The 22,600-nt window shown below is 36.1% G+C and overlaps 1 protein-coding gene across 4 annotated transcripts in view; it reads right to left on the reverse strand.

Annotated features, from left to right (window-relative positions):
* The window catches only part of spegb (striated muscle enriched protein kinase b), a 92,631-nt gene that overhangs the window by 50,251 nt on the left and 19,780 nt on the right, over nt 1-22,600 (reverse strand). Inside the window, exons 1-4 of one of the 4 annotated variants that reach the window (XM_067408687.1) lie at nt 14,736-14,814; nt 7,088-7,130; nt 4,382-4,411; nt 4,013-4,114 (exon numbers count right to left, since the gene is read on the reverse strand). In XM_067408687.1, coding sequence (XP_067264788.1) covers nt 4,013-4,114; nt 4,382-4,411; nt 7,088-7,130; nt 14,736-14,768 — 208 coding nt within the window. In that variant the 5' untranslated portion in view covers nt 14,769-14,814. Of the gene's footprint in view, nt 1-4,012; nt 4,115-4,381; nt 4,412-7,087; nt 7,131-14,735; nt 14,815-22,600 lie in introns of those variants that run through there. The other 3 variants (XM_067408690.1, XM_067408685.1, XM_067408686.1) reach the window with 3 other exon arrangements.

Genomic DNA, 22,600 nt, shown 5'->3' on the forward strand with positions numbered 1-22,600 from the left:
AATTGTGTCTTTGTAAACACATCCATGCTTTTCCTCTGTTTAAAGACAATCTATATTCATGAATATCATGGACATTTTTTTGTTAGACACAAAAATAGAAATAAGGGTCTAATGAGGCAAAATACACATGCTCAACAAAGAATATTTGTGTGTAACACCATAAATCAGATGACATGCATGCAATGTGATCTCATTAGTATTCATAGGTTTTCATACTTAAAGTGTGGTTCAAGCACACATACGTTTTAGACACTAAATGTACAATACCAGCTTACTGACAGCATTTGCATGTCTAAAGTTAAACATAAACATTTGTTTATATTGTGCATTTCAGTTCTATCAAAACACAAAAATGAAAGACATCAGAATATCTGTGAATATGAACAAGATCGCTTTAGTGCATTACTTAATTTATGAAAATAAAATTAAAAAACATTTCAGTAAAATGGTAAAGATAAATTATGACCATTTTGATTATTAACAATCAGACCAAAGAATAAAAATAATAAATTCAATACAATGAATAAATACAATTGTAATTGTTGTTTGATTTTGTGGCTTGCTGTTGATGTGTGAGCTTCTGGTTGCTGATACCTCTTTATTTACACTCCTCTGAGCACCTGTCTTATCAGATCTGTGATAAGAAATGCCTAGAGATTTACCATAATGTGTGATTTATAACCGAGTGAACTGACAAGGCTAAAAATAATGTGCAATTTAGGTCACCTTAATGTCAACTTACTATATGTAACTAAAGCTAATATTGCAATAACATTTTCAGAATAATCAATACTATCAAATATCAGAGACAAACAAGTATTTTTTGGTAGCACTTTATTTTAGGGTCTTTAACTAGTTGCTTATTAACATGCATATTACTAGAATATTGGCTGTTTATAAGTACTTAATAAGCACATATTAATGCCATATTCTGCATGACCATATTCTCCATTCTTAATCCTACCCAATATCTAAACTTAACAACTAACTATTAATGATCAGTAAATTATGAGTTTATTAAGAGAAAAGTCATAGTTAATAGTGAATATGTGTTCCCTATACTAAAGTGTTAACTATTTTTTTTTTATTATTAACATGAAACATGAACATTCTGTCATTATTTACTTTATTCATGTCTTTCCAATCCGTATGCTGTATGCAATTCCATACATTCGCAGTTGATTGTGACCAAGCTTGATAGAACCAAAAATAAACAAAAAAGCCACAAAAGAACTATAAAAATAGTCTATTTGACTCCAAGTCTTCTGAAGAAATACAATAGCTTTGTGTGAGTATCAGACTGAAATGTAGCTCATTATTCACCGAAAAGGTCATGTTCACCAGCTCGTCATGTTCAAAGATGAGAAACAATGTTCTGTTTGGTCAACGTGCCATTTTTAAATCAAAACTATCGTATGGCTACAGAGGACCTGGAATATATTGCATAAGTTGTATCGACTGCTTACCTTTGTTATGCTTTTATGATGTGGCTGTTTTTAATGGTGTTTTTTGAAGCCTGTCAGCCGTGGTAGCTATGTACTGCCATTATATGGAAAAGATTGTCTTTTTGTATGTTACAAAAGAAAATAACAAAATAAGGGTTTGGAACAACACCCCTGTCCTCCCTCCAGGACGTCATCACCTCCAGGGTGAGGAAAAGGGCAAGAAAACTCAATCACAAAACCCACACACCCAGGACACAATGTCTTTGTACTTTGGTACAGACCACTGTGAACCTGAACATCCAGGAAGAAGAAATTCCAATCTCCATCTATAACAGTTAAAGGCCACTACTGTATGCTCTATTACTTTTTACTGTTCAATATTATATCAGGCATTATGCAATAAAAATGTACATTATGTAATATAGATATTTACACTGTTGCACACACACCTGTTAATGTTTCTGTTTACTCAGTCTGAATGCTTATCCTTGCACTGCATCTTGTATTTAATATATGTAAGTGCTCAGAGTTCCTGTAAACCCACTTCATTTTCATTTTATTGGGAAACCTATTCATTTAATGGCTAAGGGGTTTGTACAGTACAGTACATACTCTACCATTCAAAAGTTTCAGGTCAGTAAGATTTTTTTAATGTTTTAGAAAGGAGTCTCTTATACTCACCATTTATTTGATCAAAAACAGTAAAATCAGTAATATTAATAACAGTATATTGTGAAGTATTACCATTTAAAAAAAAAAAAACGTTTTATTTTAATATTAATATATTTTAAAATGGAATTTATTCCTGTGATGGCAAAGCTGAATTTTCAGCAGCTTTTACTATAATCAGTGTCACATGATCCTTCAGAAATCATTCTAATATGCTGATTTGGTATGGCAAGCTGTTTTAACATTTAATCCTTAAAGGGTTAGTTCACCCAAAAATGAAAATTCTGTCATTAATTACTCACCCTCATGTCGTTCCACACCTGTAAAACTTTCGTTCATCTTCGGAACACAAATTAAGATATTTTTGATGAAATCAAAGATATTATAGGATTCGTCCATAGATAGCAATTTAACCACCACTTTCAAGGTCCAGAAAGGTAGTTTTGTTAAAAAAGTCGACTGCAGTGGTTCAACCTTAATTTTATCAAGTGACAAGTACTTTTTGTGCACAAAAACAAAAAATAACGACTTTATTAAACAATATCTTCTCTTCTGTGGCATTCTCATACACTGTTTACGTTCAGCGCTTTCAGGTTCTACGTAAGAACACAGGCTCAGTACATACATTACTTGTTAGAAAAATTAGAACTAGAACTTAAGGCCCCGGTATACTCCAAACGAAATCAAAGAAAGAACTGATGTGACGTCATTTTGAACAGAATCAGGCCAAAACTAAGTTCGTTTTGTGTTCTTTTTGGAAGTTCGAAACGGCTTGCCAAAGCGAACTTTCAGGAAAAGTTCATTCCAGCACCAAAACACCTTCTTACTACCATTGGTCAGTGACGATAACGTAACAGGAGGTGTGCGCCGAGGCTCCGCCTTCACTCGCGTGGAATGCATCTCTGACTCATTTGATCTATAGAGTTTGTTGAGGTAAGATCGCCATGGGTGAAAACATGAACAGACTAGATAGCTGCTTTATAGTACAAAATGAAGTTGTGCTTGTAATATAATGAGGCACTAACACAGTTTTTCATGTTTGATACTGTAAAGCTGCTTGATTTTAAGCAATCTATTGAATAAAGTGCTATATGAAGACGTGACGTGACTGGAGTGCTACTTTGCAGAGCTCGTGCTAACATACCCATGCTGTTATGATCAGACGCTTTTCTTATGCTTTCTATAATAAATGCTTACTGTTTTCTCATTTTTGTTGTGTTTATTTTGTTACGGAGAAGAAAGTGCACGGCACATATTTACATATTCATCTAACCGTCGCTCTCAGCAGTGTGGGCGGCGTCAGATGTTCGTTTACAGTATATCGCTGGTCACACATTTCGAACTTCGTTTTACCCCTAAACAAAGAATGAAAAATAACTTTGTTTGAAGTATACCGGAGCCTTTACTATCATACTAGTATCTAATGAATAATTACTAGTATTAAAAAATAAATACTAGTATCTATTTAATAGGTACTAGTATCTATTTAATAGGTACTAGTATCTAATGAATGAGTACCGGTATCTAATAAATAAGAAATAGAAATAGTAATAAAGAAATACGCACTAGTACCTAATGGAATAGATACTAGCACAGAAAAAATAAGTACTAGTAGCATTAAAATAGATACTAGTACATTTTAAGGATTAAATGTTAAAATGGCTTGCCATAGATTTGGTGCTTAAGAAACATTTCTTATTATCATTAATGTTGAAAACAGTTGTGCTGCTTATTATTGTTGTGGAAAGAGCATTCTATTTGAAACAGAATACATTAAAGTACTAATTTCTTAAAAAAAAAAAAAAAAACTTAAGCTCTGCTATAATATACATCTTAAGACAGGTCTGTATTTGAAAGGTTGACTTGACATAATAGCTCATTTTGAAAGTGTCATTTACCTGCAGGTACTCGTTGGGCCTCATCCTGAAAACCTCTGGCTCCTTCTTTAGCTTCCAGGGGTATTTGTGGCTCAGCGGCTTCGTCTTCTGTAGTCTCAGAGTCTAGCACAAAGAAATGAGACATTTTAGTCAGAAAACCACCACCTGTAATGATAACGGATATCAAACTAAGAAAATAAAAACATATCATGACATTTTAAGTAAACTATTTATTGCTTCTTTGAGGAAAAGTGTATCAATTGCGTAAAAAGCAGTCGCCACATAGTGATACATGAAATGAATAAATAGAAATGTGTATGAAATAGGAGCATGGTGGGGAAAGAGGGGACGAACCACTGCATTGAGCCCAAAGATGAAAACAAACATTACCATAACTTTGCTTCCGACAGGAGCGGAAAACTTCGCTTCCATAGTGGCAGAGGAAAGAAGCAGACAAGACATCACCGTTACTATAGAGACGAATCCCATCCCGGTAAACAGATAAGACAGTAACAAACTGCTGAATGGACACATTTGCACCGATTACTGGTCCTGGTTGACTAGCATTTGCTGCACAACATGCCATCTGCTTTTGCTTTGTTTTCTGCGTATAGAAAACTTGAGCTTGAAAGGATGGTCAAACAGGCCAATCAAAATACAAATTACTTACTTAAAGGCTTAGTTAGTTAAAGAAAGTCTCTGCACATTAAATTAAATAATTTAATTTTCAATTATGTTGGATTATTTGCAGATCAAACCCTGTTGACTTAATCCTGCCAGTACAAATTTGTAAAAGGAGCAGCAAATTCCCCATATTGTTAATCAAATATTTTATTTCAGACAAGATAAAGGGTTTTGAGCCTATTTTTCAATAACATATGTATACTACAGTTAATTTTGAATTATCATCCATTTTAAATGAGATCAAAGCTAATTTAGTTGCACAGATGGTACTGTGGTAAATAATCTACTGTGTATTTCTAAACATTAAGGATTATCAGAAACAACATTTTAATTCATGAGGTTCATATATAATAAAGAAAATATAAATTCCCATGAATGAAAATGTTGTAATAGAGCCTGATCTTAAATGGAGAATGTGATAAAGAGAGTAATCCAGATTAATTCTGCCTGTCTAATTAATTTTTAAAGCATAGTTTCAATTTAAAGAGCTTTTATAGGGAGCCATGTCTAAAATCTCATCACATCAATGCAAAAGTGTCAGCAGTTCATATAAATTACTTCAATGCTAAGCACTGCTAAGCTTTTTGCATTATTGATGCTGAGATGATAGTGCCTTTGTACATAAAGTGAATTGATTCATTGTCAGGCTCCTCTTTATCAGAGCGAGCAGACAGACAATTCCAGAAAATCTGTCTAGCATGACTTCTCAAATCCAAGCACACAAACACAACACCGACTGGGATCTTCAATAATGATCAAAAACACAATGATTTATTACAAATCACAACAGGAACACAAATTTCAACAACACTGACAATTCATAAAGATGTACAGTCAGTACTTAAAACTGAGGATGCATTACGTAGGCTATCTGCTTTGCTTTTGCATTGGGGAGATGTTTTCAGAATGTGCAGACTGATATAAAGCAGACTAAATTATTTTATAATTATCAGACATTAATATGAATGATCTGTCCATTAGCAGTAATTTATAATAAACGCTTCTCTGAGAGGTAATGGGAGCAGTGCAGCAGCGGAGGTACTTTATGCTCAATTTAGGGCACACAATTTAGATCATATTTGTCTGAACTGAACACTTCCTCTGATGTAGGCCCTCTAGGTTTCTCTGATGAGGTTATTGGAGATCCCTGATCTAGAGATTGATTACAATTACATATTCAAAGGGATTCTAGATGACTTTTTGGGCTTGCCTCAGAGTATAAAGTGATAGGAATTATAAATCTTAATTATTTATCATCAATCTCCAGATGCCAGAGAGACTTATGACTTTGTTTTGGCACAGATTTGCATGTTACTTCTAAGTTGGAAACAAATTTTACAAGTAATCAATGTAGACGCCAATTCTTGGCTGATTGCAAGCATGTGGCCCTGCTGAAATCTCCTGACAAGCAGAGTTTTCTGTCTTGTGTTGATGTATTTCCTAAATTCCTACTGAAACAAGAAGTCTGGACTAGATATATCGAGCAGCTTACTATCAGGGTGCTAACTAAACACAGCAACAAACCGTTGAATAGATACATTTGCACAGTTTACTGGTCCTGGTTGACTAGTATTTGTACATCACCGGCATCTACTTTTGTTTTGTTTTCTACATTAAGAAGAATTTTTCCTGAACTTCAGTGGTCGTGCAAACAATTGATCTTGTAAGGATGGTCAAACAGGCCAATCAAAATATGAATTACTTACTTAAAACAAACCTGATTGGTTCTCGTGGAAGCTTAAACGTGCTGCGTACGTGATCTTCTGTTTACCATAGATGATGTGCGCGTTGATGAATGCTTATATGTGAATAAAAAGGCCAAATTAAATCTTTTCATCATATAGAGCGATCGTGTCTCTTCAAAACATTTGGACTAAACCACTCAATTCAAATGGATTCGTTTTATGAACTTTTTGAAGCGTCAAAGTGGTGGTTGCATGGACTGTCAATGGAGGGACAGCAATCTCTCAGATTTCATTAAAAATATCTTCATTTGTGATTTTTAAAGATTAGCAAAAATCTTACGGATTTGGAACAACATGAGGGAGAGTAAATGATGACAGAATTTTCATCTTTGGGAACACTTGGGAACACAATTTTTGAATTGTAATTCAGTCCTCTTCATGTCATTCCAATCAAAATTCCAATGTAACTTTCTGTGGGGCGCCGCCAGTTCAAATCAAATTCACGCTCATGACCGTTTTGTTCCTTCAGGTTTGAATTTATCCCATGTCTTCTGCCAGAGGGATATTGCAAGATTAGCTGCACTCTCTTTCAAATTGTAGGGTGAAAAACAAAATCAATGCATCCTCGATTTTAAACAAAGACCACACATTAGATGACTGACAGACTCTGAGGAGTTATCATAAAATCTCTCTTGTAATAACCTGTTATCTATAAAGCCAAACACACCATGAGTGAACCTCCCAAATGTTCGGTTAGAGTGTCCGGTTTTCTGGAAAGAGAAAGAGAGAAGAGCTATTTTAGTGGTTTCACAGAATGCTTCAAATGTATGATTATCACTTCAAATGAGCAAAACAAACAAGCATTTCAAACAGCACAAGCAGATATCCCCAAAGCTGACTAACAAGAGCACTTTTGAAATGAGACGCCTGTGCCACTTGTCGGTCTTCAAAAAAAACATGTCCATCTTTGCTCTGTTAACCTAGATTTTAAATCATATGTAGGGCATTTGGTGACTGAGAGGCTAAAAAAATTGAGCTGGTTTCTTTTGCCAATCCCTGCGTTGGTGTACCCGCATGTCACCTTGCATTAAACACATCTGCTAAATGACAAGTATGAAAGCATCCAGTACAGCTTAAAAGGGCTACGAAACAGTTGATCTTATTCTTTTACAAACTGTTATTCCCAGCTTTCAAGCAACATACTGTAAGGCATGTAATTTCTTTGTCCATTTCTAAACAAATACATCTTGTTTAGTGAGAAATGTGATTCTCAGATTCCCAGTATAGCTTCCTAAGCAACTATGCTCACAATGGATGAATGTAAACCGAAGCAACACCGAGGAGGCATCGGGCAACGGCTGTCTGTCACTCCCAATCCATTAGTTACAGAGAGAAATGAAATCCTAATGGCCGAGGCACCAGTAATTTCAAACCCTTCTTCTGTGAATCTGTTCCCTAACCGCATTAGCTAAGGACGGTGGCCATCCGTTTCAGAGACTGGTGCCTGGAGCTTTGCAGTGTTGGTGAAGAGGAAAGGCAAATAAAAGTGGATGAACTTTTAGAGGAATTACAAGCCGGCCATTTCATTTGCTTAAGCTCAGTGCTTTCTGCTTGTTGTAAAGAAAACATAACAGGGCATTAAAACATCTGAATAATTCATAGGTGAAGAAGGATTCATGTGCACGTGATGCTGGTTTGTTTGTCATTAGCTTCCATGTTTGGCATCTTAATGGACGAAAATGCTGCTTCCACTCGCACAAGTGCCATGCATTATGCAAAAGATCTGAATTCTTCTACTGCCTTGATTAGGCAAAAAACTAACACAATTTCCACAGAAGTGCATTGGTTGATCAGTCCACACATACAGACGGCTATTGACAAAGCCTACGCACACTTGAGTTGCTACAAGTACCGTTAGCATTTATTTACATGTATTTCTAGACTGAAACTCTTAAGGAAAGTACACATTTATCCATTGTATGTATGTAACATTGTATCTGAGCAAAAATGTATTCTGTTTATCCCATTTTAATGTCCACTAGGCAAATATTACACTTCCAGTTATTTAGAAAAGTTATAGCTCACTGTAAAAGCCACATTTTTTCAGGTGTCGTCGATGTAGCACAAACAGAAAGATTCAGGGATTTGTTGTAAATCTCTAACCCTAAGTGTGATCAATAATAATAATAGGGATGCTTGCTTTTGCAAACACCTCTAATTACAGCAAAGTCAATGAATCCACATAACAATCATTTCCCTAATCTATATTTTAAATGGTAAATGTACAGAAAGGAGACTCTGAGGTTGACATAATATTTGAGCTTTGTTCTTTGTCCCATGATATTCTAAAAGCTGCTAGTAACACAGAGGGCCATTCAAGTCTCGATTACATTTTCCAAACTGACACTTATCCAAAATGACCTGCCAAATGCACACTCGCTCCTTTGAATGTGAGCAGGCCACTGAGGGAGGATCTTCAGCCAGCCATCTGTACTGTGAAGAGCTGAGGCAGAAGTAAACATGGATTCAAGCACTCAACGGTTGACAATCAGTGACTATGTTGTATGACAACATCAAGAATGACTACAAAAGAAAACAGGGCTAATCCAGCTACTGAAATTAATTGAGTCATCTTTGTCTGTGGCTATATTGTAACAGACAAAACGAAATGAAATATCCATAACCATGGATGATAATTATATAAATATATAACAATATGAATATTGCTTATTAGCTTGATAAATCATTCTCTTCTACAGCATAATATTTTAATATTATGAGCTAAATATTAAAATAGTTTAATAATATAGAGCTAAATTTATACATTTTCTAAAGAAACTGAGATTGTAGAAGAAAACTTTTGCTTTTCAATGCATTGCTATGCAATTACTAAGGTCTTCCAAAGTCCCTTTAGGACAAGTCATTTCACTCGGCAGCCATCTTTGAAACACCTCTCTTGGCATTCAAGTGCAGCTCCTATCTCTTTGAATGGGGAAACATCAAATTCTTTCGATTAAATTTCATATTTGAAATCACCACTGAAATCTGACAACAACGGTCTCATAAATTTTGTTTCTAAACGCTCGAACCATTACCAAAAACTGTATTTTTCAGGCTGGGTCAAGCTAATGTTCATGCACATTCCTAAATGCGCATCTTTTGTGTCTCATTTCGGAGGTGCGCATCTGAGTTTCTATATGAACCGGAGCTTCTAACGGCAGCTGCAGTGACATGATGACTATACTAATTGGCGATTGGCTCTTATTTAGAAGGCGAGACTTATTCCGCCATATTGCACGTTGCACTTTCTCCCATTCAAAACAATACAAGTGACGCATCTTGTGTTATTCTATAGTTTTTGGGTCTTCTGAAATATTTTAGCGCATTAAGTGGTTGCTAGGGTCTTTTGGATGGTTGCTAGTGTGTTCTAAATACTCCATAATGATACCTTCGAAGATAACTTCTTTTGGACAAAGTCGCATATATTCCTCATAGTGATGGCAATTCCAGAATGCAAGATCAATAAAAATATTTGATTCTAAGATGGTGGACAGAAAGGTAGAAATGGCAATAATAAGACTTATTTTTCTTTCAAAACAAAACAATATTGACAAAAACAGTTAAATCTATACTAGAATTCATTTGAAAAATCCAAGATTGTGGATAATTAATTTAATACTGAACAATATTAATGGTTAAATCCATCAAAAATTAACAATTTTACTTAATAGTGCTCCGTAGAGTATTATATCATTAGCTTAGCAACATGCTAAAACTAAACCGTATTGAAACTTTGAGTAGACAGATCACTAGGTTTCAGAACAGAGCTATACAATGTCTAAAAAATGTGATATAGTCCTTAGTTGGCACCAAAACAACATAAGCTGTGTGAAACAGTGTTGCTATTGTTGTCTGTTTCTAGCCTCTCTATCTGTTCAGACAAAAACCTCTAAGCCCCGTTGGTCAGCACCTTGGAGAGCTCAAATTATTTTTCTTGTCAGCCCACACCACAGGCATTCATACTGGATGAATCAAACATCTCTGGGCAACAGCTCTGGCTGTTTCCATGCATCATTTTTACCTTCTTGGTCAACAGGTAATTTGTTGCCAGGTTAGGCACAGATTGAAGTCTGATGAATGCCGCCAGGCACTATTTAATCTGGGTTACGGTATCTGCTTTCTGCTCTAACTCCACTCTTTCAGCCCTGAGCGAGTGGGCTATTTCAATCTCACCCGGACTAACTTTTCATTACTCTTGCCAATGCAGCAACTGAATCACTTCACACCTTAAGGAACATAGCTCTCTTAGCTACCCGTTGAGTTCCCTAATGCTTGTGAGTCAGCAGGGCAGGTTTAGAAAGAATTGTGGGAATTCATGTGATTCATGGCCCCCTCTACACTGCCGACTTGGTGTATGGCCACTAAACGTTCTAGTTAAAGGTTTGTTCTAAACCTCTAACACCATGTCACTATGCAAAAATGTCAGCCATGTTAATCAGAGGTTTTACATTCATGGTCAATTTCTACAAGGTACAAGGTCAGAAAAAAAAAAAACCTTCAGCTTGACACTAGAGCAGTACCTTCAGTGGTACACTTTTTTGCCTTATTCACCCCTCAAAAGAACATATTAGTACATTAAGGGAGTATTTTAAGGTAATATTTAAGGATAATATGCACCCTTTAGGAGTAGATAAGACAAATTTTGAGGGTACTACCACTTTGACATGCTATTGTATCCCTAAAGGTAAAATTTTTGCTGTTTTTCTGACAGTATATGTTGTACGCTGTGCAGTGCGTTGTGAGAGCACTCAAACAGAATCTGCGATTGATGGACATTCGAAAAGGTTAAAGGGTTAGTTCACAAAAATTAAAATAATGTCATTTATTACTCACCCTCGTGTCATTCTACACCCATTAGACCTTCGTTCATCTTCAGAATTTAAGATATTTTTTATTAAATCCGATGGCTCAGTGAGGCCTGCATTCAAATTAATGACATTTCCTCTCTCAAGATCCATAAAGGTACTAAAAACATATTTAAAACAGTTCATGTGAGTTCTACCTTAATATTATAAAGCGACTAGAGTACTTTTTGTGCACCACAAAAACAAAGTAATGACTTTCAACATTATAGTGATGGGCCGATTTCAAAAACACTGCTTCGGAGCTTAACGAATCAAATTGAATAAAAAATATCTTAATTTGTGTTCCGAAGATGAACGAAGGTCACGAAGGTGGAACGACATGAGGGTGAGTAATAAATGACATTATTTTCTTTTTTGGGTGAACTAACCCTTTAAATGGTCCTGAAAAAAAAAATTGTGGTCAAAAATGACCACATTGGAAATGAATGGGAGATGAATTCTACTGAAATCGTTTGGTACTGCGAACAAACAAATTTTTACTAAAAGCTTATTTTTTGAGATATCAATCTCAAATTTGGAACAAAGCTTGTTTAGATTTATGGCTTTGATTTTCTCACAGTTGTAGAGTAAAAGGTGTTTTGGAAAATATATATTTTATATGAATACTGATATTATTATTATTATTATTATTATTTATTTTTATTTTTTCAGTAATAATCTGCTAAGTTTCAACTTAAGTTTACCAAACTTAAGTCTGTACTCCAAAGCATTCAAGATTTATGACAGTTTAAGTTGGAAATTTCATTTTCAGGTCCATGATCAAAATGTGAATAAATGGATTATATCTACTGCATAATTTAGTACCATAAAATCCCCTAAGAATACAAAATATTAAATAAAAAACATTTTTGAACTAAAATATAGTACAATCATTTGATTGATGTACTTACTATAGGTTAGTTACTTACTATAGGGTTAGTTGCATGTATTTATGCATAATTTATGGTTTTTACTATAGTAATTACATGTAATATATGTATCAAGGACCGTGTAAAAAAAAAAGTGTTACCAAAAATGTTAATTTTAATTTTAAGACTAATAATTCAAGATATAAAGAATGTTCAGCAAAATAACCGTCAGCAATTGGTCTTTTATCTGTCTTCGTACACCAAACAACTGGATACATTCCTTTCTTGCATACATTTAATAATTTATAGCCACCTTTACACTGCACAATGACTATGACTGTCTGAAACTAAATGCAACTGCCTTGCTGCCTCTGTATCCAGTCAGTCAATTTATGGACAGCATTTTTATATGAAGGCACCTTTTAAGAATACTGATTTCAGGCAGGCTTCCGAGGCATAACGCCATGGCTAATGGTCTAAAACAAATTCAAATGGGTTTTAGAGAAAACCAAGCCAATATTTAAGTGACTAAAATGCTTATTACTTAATAGAAATTGAATTGATAAACTGGCATTGTTCGCACAATCAGACAATTTTTTTTCTTTCCACCAAGAGCCAAACCATTTTCAGATGATTGTGAGAAACAACGTAGTGAAGGACACATCTATGATTTTAGCAAAAAAAATCTTAGTCAACAAGACGTGCCTTCATACCTCCATACACTGACTGCAAAAACAGACTTTTTCAAGTTATTTAAACAGCCTGTATTTTGAATCTTATGTGCAGCATACAGCAAACAAGATGCGTGCTGCTGAGTGTCATAATGACGGCAAAGTGTTGCAGTCTTATTACCAAAAAAACAAAACCTACCACCTAAGCTTCTTTTGATGCCTCGCAAGCACTGGTATATCCTTCAGGAAATGTGAATCTAGCTATCTTTAGTTCTTTTACTAGCAGCAATGGGATATGCCGTCTCCCTAAAACACATCAAATGAGGGGATGAAATAATTAAATATTATTCACATGACAGGATAGAAAATGAAACTACCATTTAGTCTACATTTGAAACTATGACTCAGCCACCTGTTCGGTCTCTGTCTGGTCTCTAAGCTACATCTCTGCCCCACCACCCGCTTGTCTCCGTCTGCAGACTAAGATCCAATTATCTTTTTCTTTCTCCCATCCCCCTCTCCTCTCCTTCACACCCACTTTTCCTTTCATCTTCACAAGGATTCCTATCACCCTGAGAGGAAGAGGTAAAAGCTCGTCCTGCACTCACCTCCTCTCACCTGTAAAATGTCACAATGACATATTGTCAAAAGGTCACTCTCCTGCACTTACAGCCAATGGCAAAATGATGGTGTGCAGATTGCTCATTTTCGCTTTATGTGCCAACCAGGGAGGGGGACAAGGTTCGCATTTTGACCTGACAGTCTATAAATAGAGAAATTATCAATCATTTGTGGTGTTTGCTAAGCCAAAAAAACCTAAATATTACATTTTACTATTTAAAGGGATAGTTCACCCAAACATTAAAGGGATAGTTTACCCATTTACCCACCTTAACATTGTTCAAAACTGTATGCATATATTTTTCTACAGAATACAAAAACAATGGAGAGCAAAGAACACTGGACCCCAATGATTAAAAGAAATTATGAATATCTTCTTTTGTGTTTCACAGAAGAATGCATTATTGGAAAAACACGAGAGTTAATTTTTTTAAGCAGACAGACAATAAGGGAACAGAATATCATAGAGATTTGTGATGGTGAGCTCTTTTGGCAAGTAGCCCCTAGCAACCACCTAGCAACACATTAAAAGCACCTTAGCAATCGAATAGCAATGCTTTGGGAGTAGAATTTCAACAGACATCTAGTTCTGTAGTGCAATAACAGCCAGCTGATGTGATTCTGTTTGGCAGCAGTATTGAATGTAGTAAATAAAATAGTAGAAATCTAAGTTTAGTTAATGGTTTTGATGTAAATAATCTCCCTGTTAATGCAGTGAAGAGTGAGGTAGTCAAATTTATGGTCCTATAGATCCCTAGAAATATGCATCAGGGGAAAATCAGTTGCTGCTACAAGCATTTCTGCTTTATTGCACTTGGATAAGAAAACAACCTACATGCTGACTTGCCATATGTTTTCTGTAGTGGTGCAAATTTTAACAAAATGAGTCATGACATATCCAATGCTAGATCCAATATAAAACTTTTCTATTATAAACAATATCTTGGATTTCCAACCCAATGAGAACCCCTTTAAAAAATGACAGCAAACTACCCAGGGGGCGGTCATCCTTGTCTGGTTCCTTGAGTAACCCAGAATGCATCAGAATATGATGAGCCGTGAACATTCACCTATTCAGCTGTAATCATCCTCATGCAATTAGCCAGATGGGTGCCGTTTGTTTACAAGAAAAGGGTGGGGCGCAGGAGTGCGAATGAGCGCTAACAGCCCTAAAGGAGGGAATTGGGTCAAGCCTCCCTCAGACGGAGCTCATTGAATGACAAAACCCACACATATGGGTCAAACTCAAACTCCCAGTCAGTTATGAGTCAACATGCAAGGCAGGACAAATAAAGCATGCAACAACTCACCTGAAAGCGTTTCTTGGACCAGATTTTCTTCATGGCTTGGAGTAATCCTGGTCTTTTGTTGCGTTTAACCGAGGTGGGAGTGACGTTCTCTGGGAGCTGGGGATTCACGGTCAGACCCGGTGGTGACCTGATCGTATCGGTAGCATGATCAGAATCCAGCTTGTACTGCTGAAAAAGCCACTTAAGAAAGGAAACTGACTGGCAATTCACCTGCTGTAATTTCTCTGAGAACAAAAGTTCTTTCTCAAAAACTTGATTTTTCTGAGCATACTCCCTAAAAACTCAATTTTGTATTATAAAGTTGTTCCGCTGCAGATATTGAGCTGTTGTCGTTTCAATTTAGGCAGAAGCTCGAACTAATTCTAGAATAAAAAAACATTTGAGAAAAATGAGCCTCAGCAGACAGCACCCCCTCAGTGCTTTAGGATTCCCAGAGGCAAATAATCAGAGCTGGCTCTAAAACGTCGAGTTGACCAATAAGAGCGCAGAATAATAAACCCAGCCAGCAGCAGCGAGCAAAATATTGTGTGTGTGGAGAGGTAAGCAGAGAGCGAGCGAGCAAGAGAGAGAAAGGGAGAGAAACCACTAGCCTGCACCGTTTCGGGGGAAGGGAGGAAAGAAGACAAAAAGAGAGAGAGAGGAAAGGAAAAACAGACAGAACGAGTGAGAGAGAGAATGAGTCAGTCCTATAGAGTCTTGCACTGGGGGATGCCAGTTGGCAAATCCTTTTTCATATCTCGTTTTGCTCCCGCACCCCCCCCCCCCCCCCCTTTTCCCCCCTCACTTTTCTCGTTCTGTTGTGCACCAAGGCTGAACGCGCCTCTCCTGCCCAGCAGCAGCTCCAGTCGGGAGTCTCCTCACCCACTGCCTTCGTTTCATATTCAGGATCAATGCCCATGACGTCAGAGCAGCCTCCAGTCGATGCTGCTTTTTTGCAACCCACCATTGGCACATTTTAAAAATAATTTTAACATTTTTGTCTCCTTGCCTTCTTTATCCCCAAGGTAGAGGTTGGTGGCATGAACAAAATCTTATAAAATTACTCATTCCATGACATACAGTAAATACCAAATTATAGTTCTTTTTGTTGAAGGTATACCAAAAAAATGATCCAAAAAGATAAAGAAAGTCAACTGAATCTTCGATTGGAAATGGTAAACAATGCAAACTCTGATTCTTCTCGAGACTAAAGCCACATTTACCATTGGTCTGCAAATTTTCGCAGATGATATCCAGTCATTTTAATAGGAATCCACACAATTTGGAATTTTGCATGAAAGATTTCCCCACATAGATTTAGCAATGGGTTCAAGTTGGTCACACGAATTTGCCGGGTTGACCATCAGAAACCTGCTGAAAGTGAGTTCTGTGTAGGGCTGTCACTAATGATTATTTTGGTAATCGAGTAATCGGTCGAATATTTTAATGATTAATCGAGTAAAAAGATATTTTTTGTGGTAATAAAAATAGACCTAGACAAAGACCTAAGCCTTTAAAAATTACTTATATAATAACAATGAGGCAATAATATTTGGTTCAAATAAAATATCAAAAGCAAATAATCATATGGTTTTATAGAACAACACTGTCATAAACAATCATCTTATGCACAGTATTTATTATAACAAATGCCTGGAGAGGGCGCCAACAGTCTCTTGTTGTTACACTTTACAGCAGATCAAATCCTTGATTAATATTGGCCAAACGACATTTAATTCAAGTGTTAACTTGATCTTTAATATTTGGCCACATATTGACGTATTCTCCTGTGTTGGCGTAGGTTTATAAATGATTTACCTTACAAATCCGATGAAATGGAGCACACAGTGTTCCCAGATTAACTTTATAAGCAACCCAAACTCGCAGCATATGCAGATATGGAGTTTGAGAGCGCTCCACACATGTAAATGATAACAGTTTGTGTGAAGCAGCATTTACTGTGAACGGAGCCGCTCTGAGATGCACGCAACCTACTCGGCATGTAAATAATTAAAGAGCATTTATATTAACCCGCACAGCATATATTTATTTAATTGATGCAGCGTTTGTGAATTCAAAATAGCACTATTCTATAGCATGGTTTAAATGGTTTTTACACATTGTGCAGAAAATTGTCTAATAATGCAGTCCATGGATTCTCGTCCATGGAATGCATCACTTCCGATATTTCCGGTTACTCGACAAGGGTAAATTGTAATCAAGGATTTATTAAAATCAAGTACTCGAATTTAAATCGAGGAATCGTGACATCCCTACTTCTGTGTGAGCTGTTTCATACATTGCTACTATTGACAAGACAAAAGACAATTTGCCAATGAAATTTCAGTAATGTGATCGCACCTTAACGAATAATTTCAGTCGTGCTTCTAACTTACCCTGTCACAATAATACCCTATAACAATATGGTACACACAATGTATTGAACCCAACTAGAACCCCAAAGCAATAACTCTTTAAAATTTTCTGTTTACGTCTTTTTTCTACACTTACATTTCGCAACAACTGTTCAGCATGCTAGTTTAACATATCACTGACATTGAACAACAAGCTAGCCTCTATGCAAACTTACCCTACACTATTTACTAAATAAAATAAATAAAGATAGAACAGCAGTTTACACAGCAACTCAGTCCTGATCTTGAATTGGTTGGGACATGTCATAGTCTGTATTTGACATTATTCCACATTTTGTCATTCATTTGACCTGTAAGTACCTTAAAGCAGTCCTTCCAACTAATAGCTGCAGGAATATATCTACCACGGTATAAATGATATATCAAAACACATACTGCTGTCATGCATGTATGTATATCGTCATGCAGCAGAGCCCGAGCTTAATGTCTACTCAATCCTCTCATTTCCCTCTCCAATAGTTCAAAGTAATTGATGTATTTAAGTTTATTAAAAGGTTTATTAGTATTTGAATCCCTTGGACAGAAATCAAATATCTTTAATGAGAAGACTGAGGCAATCATGTGCAGCTTTAGATTTGCATAATGAAATCATGAATTATAGAGTCTTGCACCTGCGATGTTAGCAAAGGGGGAGGCACATTGATTTTGAGCTCTTTAATTTCACGAAAGCAAGCGATCCATAACTATACCACCGATAAAGCAGCAAAGTGCATGTTGTACAACAAAAACACACTCGAAAATACATTGAGAAACAGATTGTGGTCTGTGACGTGGCCACTGAAATGGATTGCCATTTTTCATAGCCAAAGTGCTCTCATTATACAGGCCGATGCCTGCTGAGGCAGAACATCAAGGGGGTTGTGAGAGAGCCAGACACCTGAAACATTCTCTTATTCATTCTCATTAGCTGTCACTGTTTGTGTCTAAAATGACCCAGATGAATGGTTGCTTTCCTTCATTTCTGTGGTGTTGTCCACACCTGGGTCTCTTTTGTTCTAATGCATTGCATGTTAAGCCAACATGCATATAATTACAAACAAACTACTGAGAAGAGTATTTGGTGCACAAAAACACATTATCTATAAAAGGTACTGATAATGCACAAATCACTAAAAAACAACTTGATTTGTTTATAACCACCTTAATGTTTATTAGAATAGTTGATCAGTCATGAAACATAGAATTCTTCTGTTTTAAGTTAATATGAAGTCAAAATTGACCCTATTTATATTCACAAGGCACATTCCTTATCAAACTGCCTCAAACAACATTCATTTTCATCTGATATGACAAATCCCTCTTATTTTTCTTCCCATTTTAAACGCCCACTTCATGACATCAAACAAATCCTGAGTATAAATGTCCCTGTTTCATGCAAAATACACCAGTTAATAAAGGTTTAATGGGTAAGCATTGGGAATGGAATATTAGATGTTTTATTATTATTATTATGTATCTATATTAGTCAATATTGTATATCAAATTGTGCATGTAACATTTAGATTAACTACACCATCATTGGTTTTTCCAACATGTTTTTCTTTCTTCTTTTTTTTTTTTTTCAAATAAATGCAGCCTTGGTGAGCATAAGAGATGCATTTCAAAACATTACTGGCCAAAAAGAATTATACCAAAAGTTATAATTTAACATTGTAACATTTCAAGTTTTATAAATAAACATTAATACAAATTAATGGATAAGAATTAACAATGAACAATAGTGTAAATCAACATTAACCAAGATTAATAAATACTGTTAAATAATGTTGTTCACAGTTGATTCATGATACCTGATGCATTTACTTATGTTAACAAATTGAATAAAATCAAAATAGAGATTTGTTTATCAGTATCAGTCAAAATTATGCTGCGTCCCAATTCGCACACTTATACTACCTCCTAAAAGTATATACCGTTTTTGTAAAGAAAAAGTACATACTTTTGAGTGTGTAGCAGAAGAGTATGCAAGCTTTGGGACATACTACCTCGTCATAATTGCATCTTTAATGGACGTTCTGTCGCTTAGTTACGCAACCTGTAACTGTTTAAACTACCCTGTCAATCATCTTGTCACAGTTAAAATCCTTCACATTCAATTAAATTTAATTTCCTACTGTTTCGGAGAGAAATGTAGTCGCACGTTGATCTGCCAGTCATGGGTCTTTCATGCAGAGAACTCTCCTCATCTTTGCATAATGATGCATTTAAAAGTTAATGACCAAACACATCGTTATAAAAGTTCACAAAGCTGTTGCAGATGAAACAAAATGTGGATAACATTTAATAAATATCTTTATTGTCAGGTTAGATACTGATTATTAATCATTCAAGCCCCTTTATCTTAACCGCTCTGCTTAACCATCAGTCTTGCACATCCGTCATGTTTGTAGTTTTTTAACACTTTTTATTCATATTTGTTGTTCTAATCGAATCATCGTCCACAGCGCAATGTGTTATGGGCAATATTAGCCGTTAGAAGTGTGCACGGATATGCACTTCGAATACTAACCAGAAAAAGTAGACAATCCGGGTATCTTTGGAATACTCATTTCAACATACTACGATTTGGGACATACTAATTCTTTTTTTGAATACTATTTAGGACGGACAGTATGCGAATTGGGACGCAGCATTAGAATGGCATTTCATGTTGACGTTCAAACTGTTTTTCACAGATGTGTGCTTATTCTGTTTCAATGATGTGAACAGCATTGTTACAAACTAGACTGCCAATTGACCTAATCTCATTCTAAACACATTTTCTGTGTCTCTTTCTTCTGTCTCTCTCTTTATCCATCTCTTCAGCCCTCGCTCTCTTTCTGACAGACAGTGGTCAATATCTGAGGGACCACTACAGCTCTCTCTTTTCCTTGTTTCATGGATCTCATCGATCGGTCTTAAGAACAATTATAAGGCTCAGCTCTGTTCCTCCTGGTGTCACACAGCTAACGCACACATTTGTGTTGTTTTCACCTGTAAAACTCCCACATACCTCACTGACGCTAGCCGAAACATGAATCATGTTGCTGAATGCCAACTGTTCCGATTTAGGTCACACACAGCTGACTTAGTTCCAAAAATGTGTTAGATTACACACATTTACTAGACTAAAAAAAATTTTGTCAATCTAAGTCAATTATTTATAAACAAGTTTTTGTTTTGTTTTTTACAATAAGCATTACCATTCCAAAGTTTGAGAAAAGAAGCTCTGGAAAAAATTAATCATTCTTGGGGTGATTTTGTAGGTGAGTGAATATGCATAGAAAATAACGAACAAATTACAAGCCTAGATAAACAGAACAAAGATACAAATGATATAAATAGTGCTTTATATTTTTAGGTAAGTCTAACAGTATTCAGGTACAGAAATTGAATAAATCAAATGAATAATCAAAATAACACTGAATAGTCTTCACTGTATAAATTAAATATAATCTGTGTTAAAACTAAAGTGGTTTTTCTCTTTGTCTTTTGTTGTTTGATCAAGAATATTAGGCTGCTGTCACTTTAAGAGCAAATGCGTGGATCCAAAATACTGTTAAGGCCGGGACACACCAACCCGACTAGCGGCAACAAAAGCAGACTGTGTCAATGGCTGCGTCGGGGGAAAAAATCTGTGCTTGAACACAACGAGCCGACTGTCAACTAACACACGCGTAATATATTTGTCTATATTCGTCATTCAAAAATGGAAAGCGAAACTAAGACTGCATGTATACAAACAATAAACAAAGCAGCACTTGCTTATCATTTTGAATATCAATCATACCAATCACATTTTTTTTCATGTTATTATGAAAATATTTGTGCATTCGAGTGCTCAAGTAAGATGACAAAAAATCAGAACAACCTTCTGTCTATGACTTATTTGCTTGCTTTCACAACTTTTGCCTATATTCTCGTGAACTGACTGGTTTGCTAAACTAAACAGCCAATCAGAATTCTCTCTCTCGCTGACAGCCCAATGGTGATTCAACATGTCGAATCAGCCGAAAAAAAAGCAGACAAGGACCAACATCAGGCGACGGTATGGAACGCACTGAGGAAACTTAGTCGGCCGACACAAAAACTGCCCGACGCCCGACCGTCGGCTTGGTGTGTTCCGGGCTTTACACATCCAGTTTTCTTTCTCAATTGTTTAGTTCACTTAAGCCATAATCAATTGTGTTTATGAGGATACTTGATGTTTTTTGCGCATGTTGACAATATTTTTTACATGTATGTGTCTGTTCAGTGTGTGTGTATGCACACGCGAGTGCCCACAGAAAATAGCAGCAGTTTCGAATTTGCATCTTCATGTGCCCAAATGGTTTAAAATCGCTTGAATGTTTAAACTGACAGGACCTAAAACATGTCCAAATAATACAATTTCATTGTATGATGGTCAAACTTTGCAATTAAGCTGAGAATAACATGCGTTTTGAACCTATTGGGTCTGGTCCGTACAGATTAACGATCCCTATACTTGACATCACACATCCTGTGATGTGACTACCGCAGATGCACACGTCGCGATTTCAATGCTAAAACAATATATCATGCAGCCCTATTTCACAATATTACAGATTTTTCTGGTCAAATAAATGCAATCTTGGTGAGAATAAGACATTTTCAAAAACAAAACAAAAAATCTTAAGAGATTCCAAATTTTTTAACAGTATAGTGAAAGTAAATCATAAGACAAAGCCTCACAGAATTAGCTTAACATCACTGCTCTTATGAGGATCCCCTGAATAAACACTGTGACATTGAACCAAAGGGAGGCAGAACTGTAGTATGATTGCATCTCGTTCCAGTTTGTTTTCCAGGATGACTCATTTTAGCACTTTCAAAGAACAGCCACTTTGATTATCAGGCTGTCTTGCAACCTCTTCACTCATAGCTGCAATCGCCCAGCGGGCAGTGAAATAATGGCTTCCTATCTTAATGTGAATGGCACACTATACCAAGTCAGAGTTATGTAAAAGTGATTAAAGCAAGCAGTGAGTCGTCCTCCAGGAGTCAGTCCCTCCAGTAAGGGACCAAGTACCCACTGCACATCCACGGTTAGATTCCTCCTATTCTCCTCTCCCCGGGGGACCATCTAATGAAATGTGGAGCAATTCCAGAAGCCCTACACGCACAGTGTAATAAACAAAACGACTCTATTTAACAAGAACAAGTCACATAAATCACAGGGCCTGGGCACTTCTGCAGTGCATTTACATGTGTGCTTGTGATGGGAGTGACAAACAGGAAGATCAGGTTAAAATAATAACATAAAAACAATTATTTACTCATCTTAGTTTTGTGAAACAAAATGAATTGTTCAGAAGCATCTGGGTGGGCATGTGCTCCATTAGTTTGAATAGACATGAATGGATAAAACAGTAGCTCAGACACTCTGCCTTCTTTTGAGTTTCAGAGAAGAAAGAGAATAATACCTGGGCTGGAATGACTTGAGGGTGTGTA

Source organism: Chanodichthys erythropterus, chromosome 14, assembly GCF_024489055.1.
Source record: "Chanodichthys erythropterus isolate Z2021 chromosome 14, ASM2448905v1, whole genome shotgun sequence".
NCBI lineage: Eukaryota > Metazoa > Chordata > Actinopteri > Cypriniformes > Xenocyprididae > Chanodichthys > Chanodichthys erythropterus.